At 39.7% G+C, this 8,253-nt stretch overlaps 1 protein-coding gene across 1 annotated transcript in view; it reads left to right on the top strand.

Moving 5' to 3' along the window:
- The first annotated feature begins 396 nt into the window (after window positions 1-396).
- Window positions 397-8,253, top strand: part of Fmo3 (flavin containing monooxygenase 3) — a 30,730-nt gene continuing 22,873 nt past the window's right edge. The window contains exons 1-2 of the mRNA NM_008030.2: window positions 397-454; window positions 1,800-1,937. Of these exons, the coding sequence (NP_032056.1) occupies window positions 1,806-1,937 (132 nt within the window). The 5' untranslated portion in view covers window positions 397-454; window positions 1,800-1,805. The remainder of the gene's footprint in view (window positions 455-1,799; window positions 1,938-8,253) is intronic.

The following is an 8,253-nucleotide window of genomic DNA, read 5'->3' as shown; positions in this document are numbered from 1 at the left end:
TTTTCATAGAACAGAAATGCCATCTTTGCTACAATCAAATTGTGATTAATATACAATAGGATTTTGAAGGACACCACGGGCTACCACAAAAGACCTACAAAAAATAAACTTTAGGATTGCACAGAAAAAAATAGAAACTAGAACCTTAGCAATCTGGAGAGTCTGCCACCACTAAAGCGAGGGCCAAAGAGTGAAACTGGAGGTTACTAACTACTGCTAACAGGAAAGCAGGTCTGAGTGGCCAGAGAGGTGGCCCACAGACCAGCACATCACAGGAGCTGGGGCATGTGCTTGCTTGCTACAGGATGGAGGATTATCCCTTTAAGATAAGCTCCTCCCTGTTCCAATGACTCTCCTGCACACACAAACATATAAGGTGCACAACATTTTCCTTTTCAGAGTCCCCAGAAGACTAGGGGTTTAAACACAGAGAAGAAAGGAAGACAAAGAAAAGGTAAAATAAAAAATCTATTGTGAAGGGCTGAGGGAGGGAAAGTCTTGTGGGTGAATGGGAAAGCAACATAGAGGAGGGCCAGGTGGATGAATGGACTTGGATGGATCTACATTTAGTGTGGCTGGAATGAACATATCATGTCATTCAGCAAATTGTCAGGTTTTTCTTTTTCCTGGGAATTATACAACATGATTCGCATCATCTAAGTCTTTCCTTTGCAGAGCTAAGGAATTTTACCTAAAAAAAAGTGTAGAAAGGTAGTGGTAAAACATAAGGATAGGAAAATATTAGGAACATACTTCTCTCTAAGAATGAGGTTGAGAATGGGTAAGAGTGGGAAGGAGTTGTTTGAAGACAATGATTTGATTTTTGTTAAAGAAGGAAAAAGAGTAGCCTTCTGAAATAGTGAGATATAGATGTTACCAGTCTTGTGTTAAATAAAATAAATATAGGTATACATATATTCTATATATGTGTGTGTTACATATATGTATGTGCATGTATATACATGTGTATACATGTGTGTGTTTTACCTATGAAGATTCAAGTACCCAAGAACCAATAGTGTAGCTAGGCCTATGAAGGCTGCATCTATATTGACTACACACAGGCTTCTTTTCTTCCCCCTCTTGATACTATTCTTTAAGTGATACAGCTAAGGAAGTATTTCTACAGAATTGATAATATTATCAATTATAAGTAATGAGTTATAAATAATGCAGAGATGAATTGAAAGATACAGGGAAATTTCATGCATTTGACAAAAATACTAGACTGTTTATAGAAGGGATTTGAATGTCTGCAGATGACCATGAAACCTACCCTCTCACACAGAGAGACCATCAAACATCTATACCTATAGTTGGGTTTGCTTTATTCACATATAAACAATTGTGTGGAGGTGCGTGTGTATATCTTAACTGTGAATGTGTGTCATGGATAAGTATTTGCATACCTTAGTTGTGAATCTCTTAATTTTGGTAGCTGACTGAAAATAGAATACTTAATACACTTTGCTTTCACCTGCCCCTGCACATGTGTGGACATGCCTCCCCCCTACACAGAGACACACACCAAAAAAACAAACTTTTTAAACATGAGTTTGTGAAAGGTAGTATTTGTAATTCAGATCACAAATCTCAAAGTTGCAGGTGACTTTGTTCAACTGCTCTTCTGCCAAGTTTCAGAAAAGTGCAAACTGTGCTTTCGTGGCTAACAGGTATTCCAAACTACTCTATAAATGTTTTCTTGCATGACGAAGTAAAACTTCTTAGTAAACCAAAAGTAAATACCAAAATAAGTTCTTACAAATGATGCTGGAAGTGATCTCTGCACCTCTCCGCAGGCACCCATGAAGAAGAAAGTGGCCATCATTGGAGCTGGTGTCAGTGGCCTGGCTGCCATCAGGAGCTGTCTGGAGGAGGGGCTGGAGCCCACATGCTTTGAGAGGAGTGATGATGTTGGGGGCCTGTGGAAATTCTCAGTGAGTGAGGCAACAGTCAGAGAATGGGCAGGACATCTGTGCAACAGGCAGGAAAGGGCTGAACAGGATGGGGCGGGGGTGGGGTGCTCAGACTTGCCTAGGTAACAGTTGTGATTCCTAGCTGGTTTGGATCCCACAAAATGCAACCGTGGAAGCAAGTCAAAAATAATGTCTTTGGAGTTAGCAGAAAATCTGATAAATCAGTTGGAGATAAAAAATTCATAGTCAAATACTAGGTAAGTCTATATAATACAGATACATGCCATCCATATTTAAAAGCTGCCAGGTAGGGCTGAGAGGTGGCTCAGTGGGTGAAGTGCTTGGTCTCATAAGCAAGAGGATCTGAGTTTGGATGCCGCCCCTCCCCCCCCCCAAAAAACACATAAAAATCAGGTGCACACCTAGGATACTATGTGGTGGGACAAGCCAGACCGATAAGTATGATTACTCTCTGGCCAAACAGTTGAGCCACTGAGCTCACGTTCCATGGGAAATTCAACCTCACAAAATAAGGTGGGAAGTGAGAAAAACATCAAGTATCAACCTCTGACCTCAACATGTCCATGAACAAGTGTACCTTTGTCACAGAAAAATAATGAGGGTTTTAAATGTGAAGATGCAAAGGGCAATGTTAGCGATTTAGACCACAAACTTCAATTTCTCAAGTGATCATGGAAAAACAGCTTTGGCGAGAATCAATTGGCTACAAATGAGTGCTTGAGTGATTTCTCGGTTCTGAATTCTATTCCACTGGTCTGTGTGTCTGTTTTTGTGCCAGTACTGTGCTGTTTTGAATTCTATAACTTTGTGCTATATTTTGAAGTCAGGTAATGTGATCACTTCCAGCTTTGGTTTTTTTGTTTGCTTCTTTAGGGCTGCTTTGGTTTGGTTTGGTTTGGTTCAAGCCTCTCATGTTTATTTTTAGTCTTCTGTACTTCTGGAAGAGTTTCAGGACTTTCCCACTCACTTTTTGAAGAATATGATTTGTCATGTTGATCAATTGAATAATGTGCATTAAATATGTAAATACTGAGGGTAGTGTGGCCAACGTAACATTAACTCTCCCTATCTGGAAACATCAGAGGCTTCTCCCTTTGTTGAAGTCTTCCTCATTACCTTTCAACAGAATTTACAATTTTTATTGAGAAGTCTTTTACTGCTTTAGTTAAATTTATTCCTTTCTAGTTCTTTGGGGGTGTTTTGTTTTTTTTTTTTTTTAATTTGTTGGTTGGTTGGTTGGCTGGTTTTTTGAAACTAGGACTCTCTACATAGGCTGAACTCACACTCATAGAGAACTGCGTGCCTCTGCCTCCCAGGTGCTGGGATTAGAAGCATACAACATGCCAAGCTCCTTTGTAGTTTTGTACTGTGAATCAGGTTCCTTTTATGATATCTTTCTCTTTAATTTCATTAGTTAGAGAGGGGAAAAAAGATAACCTCTTTGGTAAATGGCACTGAAAAAACTGGATATTTACAAATAGAAGATTAAAACTTGACCTGTCTCCTCTCTCTCTCTCTCTCTCTCTCTCTCTCTCACACACACACACACACACACACACACACACACAGAGAGAGAGAGAGAGAGAGAGAGAGAGAGAGAGAGAGAGAGAGAGAGAGAAAGCAAAAATGGATGAAAGACCTAACTTTAATAATCTAGAACTACAAAACTAGAAGAAAATAGGGAAGGCACTTCAAGACATTAATACAGGTGAAAAAGAAAATAGATATGACCCCAGCAATACAGAAGATGGTAGGTGAACATCCGTATGTGTGGTTCTCCACCTTCAAAAAACTAATATCCCATTATTTTCAGTGAAACAGATGGAAATGAAAGTCACTGGGTTAAACGAAAAATTATTCTAAAGTAATTAAATGTGTAGTAGTGATTACTAAAGGCTAGGAAAGATGAGAGATGGGGAAGACACTGGAAATTTAGATAGCAGGCACGCAAGTACACGTGGATTGAAGTAATATGATCTACACTATAGTTTATTATAACCAATTACATATTTTTGAGTAACTACAAGAGACTCACCCAAGCACTGCAAACACAATGTGATAACAAAGGACATGAAAACCCAGTTTCTCAATCTGATCAATATGTATGGTACCTATGCACTAAAGTATCACAAGTGTGCCTCAAAATATGTACACTTATTCTGAGATAACATATAATTTCTAAGCATTGTACAATACATATATGTATTTAATTTCTATATGATAGCCTACAATTCAGTACAATTAAAGTAGCAATGTTGAGAGTGTGGGAGGGCACTGTGCTCAACAAAGATATGCACTCCTGAGAAAGTGCCTTCATGCAACACAATATCATCTGCTTACAAAGACTATATACAATGAAAAATGGTAACTTTTAAAACACAAAACACATTTGATATATTAACATATGCAGAAAGTAGTTACATCTATTTTAAATTGATAACAACTTAAATCACACATAAAATCTCTCCATTCTTGTTCCTCCAACACATTTTGCATTACTAATACAATATTTAATTTTTCTATATTGTGTATACATCCACAGGTCTTGGTAGCTATTGGTTTTGTGTGCTTGTTTTAACTTATTTTTGAGATTACAATATAATTACATATTTTACCTCCCTTTCACCCCTCCCATATGCTCCTCCTTGGTCTCTTTCTTTTATCCATTAGTTGTTTATATATATATATAACCTATTCAGTCAGTATAATGCTTTTGATCTTTAAAATTTTTTATTTTCAAATACTTCTTTGGTATTTATACAAGTTTGCCATTTATTAACGACAAAAATGTTTACTAAATAATAGTAATAATACTAAGAATGTCAAAAATGAGAATCTGGGAATGTGGGTCAGTTGGTAGAGTTTATAAATTGGTACAATTCAAAGTATATTCAGAAGCCTTAGATTCAATTCCTAGCACCATAAAACTGGTCACAGTGGCTCACGCATCTAATCTCAACATTCAGGGGGTTGAAGGAAGAGGATGTGGAAGTTCAAGACAGTTCTGTTGCACAATCTCAGACCAGCCTGAGATACATGAGGTCCTGTCAAGAGGAGGAGAGAAGAGGGGAGAGGAGAGATGATAACAAAGAAGGAATGTGGAAGGAAGGGATTTTTTAAAGCAATTTGAGATTTGGATATGGAATTATTTCTTACAATACCCCAAACTAATGAGGCAGCTGCAAAGGGCAGTGGAGGACACACTTTAAAGTCCCTTGGTGGCATTTGTCACTGTCTTCTTATCCTAAGAAGCCAATCAGCAGATGTGCATGTATGTGCTCATTGCATCATTTCCTAATTCCTGGGATCTATAGAACTTACTATCTAAGGGAAAACATTTGGGGCTAAGGCTATTTAAAAAATCTTAAAATGCAGAGATTATCCTGGATTATGTGGGCTGTCTGGAAATGCTGTGTTGAGTCCCCTCCTATGAGTAAAGGGAGACATACAAGAGACAGAAGAGAAAAGGTGCTACATTTTGTTTATGATCTTGAAAATGGTTGTGGAGTCCACCAGTCAGTGAAGGCAGATACGTTTGACATTGAAAAGCTGGTGTTCACTCAAAAAGGCAAAAAGTGGGCTCTCTCCATAGCCTCTGGGGGTGATCATACTCTGCTAACTGCTTGTCAGGGCTTCCGTTGTTGGCCTACAGAACTGGAAGAGAACAAGGTCATATTTCTTTAGTTGATCACATTTGTAGCAATCTGTTATAGGAGTCACAAGAAAAATATAATTGGCTCTTCAACATTTCCAGCTCTTTTACCAACATGAGATGGGTTAAGATTGCAACCAACCAGACTCCCCCCCTCCCCAGAGCTCCCAGGGACTAAACCACCAACCAAAGAGTACACATAGAGGGATCCATGACTCCAGCTGCATATGTAGCAGAGGATGGCCTTGTCGGACATCAATGGGAGGAGAGACCCTTGGTCCTGTGAAGACTGAATGCCCCAGTGTAGGGGAATGCCAGGGCAGGAAGGTGGAAGTGGGTAGGTGGGTGGGGTAACACCCTCATAGAAGCAGCAGAAGAGGGGATAGAATAGGGAAGTTTCTGGAGGGGGTGGAAACCAGGTAAGGAGATAACATTTGAAATGTAAATAAATAAAATACCCAATGAAGAAAAAAAAAGGAAAAAAGAAAATGTAAGGCCAAAAAGAAAAAAGAAAAGAAAGGAAAAGAAAAGAAAAGAAAAGAAAAGAAAAGAAAAGAAAAGAAAAGAAAAGAAAAGAAAAGAAATATGACTTGGCATCTTACCACCACTAGTGACCAGTTTTGAAAAAAAAGAAAAAGATTTCAAATGAGGCCAGGAATAGGTGTCACTCAAGCCACTAGGAGTTGGCAGCTACAGACAAAGAGTCATTTGAGGAGCTAATAACAAGAGTATAGTAATTTTGCACTGTTGTTGCTTTTGGCTTTTAAAGTCAGAATTTTACATTCTCAACACTTGTTCACCTTTCATAGGAATCTAAGCATTACTCAAGTGTAAGAAACTATACATTCAGAAAGCTTGCTGCTTTGTAACTGTTTCGCACAATACACTCTGTGCTGGTTGGTTTCTTACTCCATCCCCAATTCAAGGCTGAAGAGATCTACTGCCTCCTACTGCTTACCCACAGACCAAATAAGCTACTAACCAGGCCACAGGTTTAACTAAAACTTCTGTTTACCAGAAGTGTGCCACAAAACAATTAATCAGTAAATTGCATTGGTTTATGAGAAGTTCTGCACACTATTTTTATTAATTTTTATGATTTGAAAAAATTTATACATGTATTCAGTGTATCTTGATGTCTCATATCCACCACCAATTTCTCACTCTAATTCTCCTCTCCCCACCCCCAGACACTTTGCCTTCTCAACTTCATGCCATATGTATATGTATATGTATATGTATATGTATATGTATATGTATATGTATATGTATATGTATATGTATATGTAGTTCCAATTAGCGCTGCCTATATGCTTATGGGTGTGGGTCATCCACTGGGGCTTGGGCAATATACCAGTAGCCACATCCCATAGCAAAAGTAGTTCTAGCCTGCATGGGTCTGCGCTAAGTCCTCTGCGTGTGTGTTATGGTGTTAGCTTGGTATTTTGTGGGGCTCCTAACAGTGGAAGTGGGTGTATCTCTGACTCTTTCACCTGCTTCTGCGACCCTTTTCCTCTTACTGAGTTGCTTTTCCAAAGCTTGATGAGAGGGTTTGCATCTAGTCTTTATATCTTCTTATGTGGTGTTCAGTTGATATCCCTAGGGAGACCTTGTCTTTTCTGAAGGGAAATGTAGGATGAGTGGATCTGAGAAAGAAGGGCAGTACAAAAGTGGAGGGGTTTTTGGCAGAATGGAGGGAAGGGAAACTGAGGTTGGGGTATAATGAAAAAGAGAGGAAGGAAGGAAGGAAGGAAGGAAGGAAGGAAGGAAGGAAGGAAGGAAGGGAGGGAGGGAGGAAGGAAAGAAGGAAGGAAAAAAGGAAGGAAGGAAGGAAGAAAGAAAGAAAGAAAGAAAGAAAGAAAGAAAGAAAGAAAGAAAGAAAGAAAGAAAGGAAGGAAGAAAGAAAGGAAGAAAGAAAGAAAGTGTGTCTGTGATGATATGGAGTCTCACCAGCAAGGACACACACACAGGACACACACGGGTTCTTCTGCAGTATAGCTTTAATGCATCTCGAGAGAAAGATGATTAGCTTCTGGGAGAAGAGGCCCAGAACACAGGAAACTCGGTCCTTAAATAGACCACAAGAGGGGTTGGAGACATATTTCACCCTGACTGGCTGCTCACTATCAGCCCAGATGACACCACGGGACAGGCAGGGCACAAGGAATGGAAAAATACTCCAGCACATACGCAGACTACTCGTTTACCAGTTAGAACAACGGATATCAGCACCATCTTGAAATGGCGATTGCAAGGGCGGCTCCTCACATCTCCCCTTTTCTTTTATTTAAAAGGCAACAGGCCACCCAGTACTGAGAGTGGAGATAGAGGTCAAATCCCCAGTGTGCAAAAATAGGGGCATTACACAAAACCTTCTCCCAGGCTCGCCACCCAGAGGGGTCTTGGTCCACTCCTGTGTCGTTTTTCCTGGGGGAAGGACACTTGGACACTCAAACTTCATACAAGATGACATGTCTCCCTAGAATAGGCTCATTTTATGCCGCAGAGCCTTTCTACTGCAGTGCTTAGCTGTGCAACTCTCTCGGGCTGCTGAAGCACACTCACTCTATCCTGTGTAATGAGACTAGCCTCGTGGGGTACAAGAGCTGAGTGGCCAGCGACCTATTGCTTAAGTATAGATAACCATATATCAGGGGAGGCACC

This window comes from Mus musculus, chromosome 1 (genome assembly GCF_000001635.26).
Source record: "Mus musculus strain C57BL/6J chromosome 1, GRCm38.p6 C57BL/6J".
In the NCBI taxonomy this organism is placed as follows: domain Eukaryota; kingdom Metazoa; phylum Chordata; class Mammalia; order Rodentia; family Muridae; genus Mus; species Mus musculus.
The sequence above is the reverse complement of the archived record's forward strand: the minus strand, read 5'-3'. Positions and strand labels throughout refer to the sequence as shown.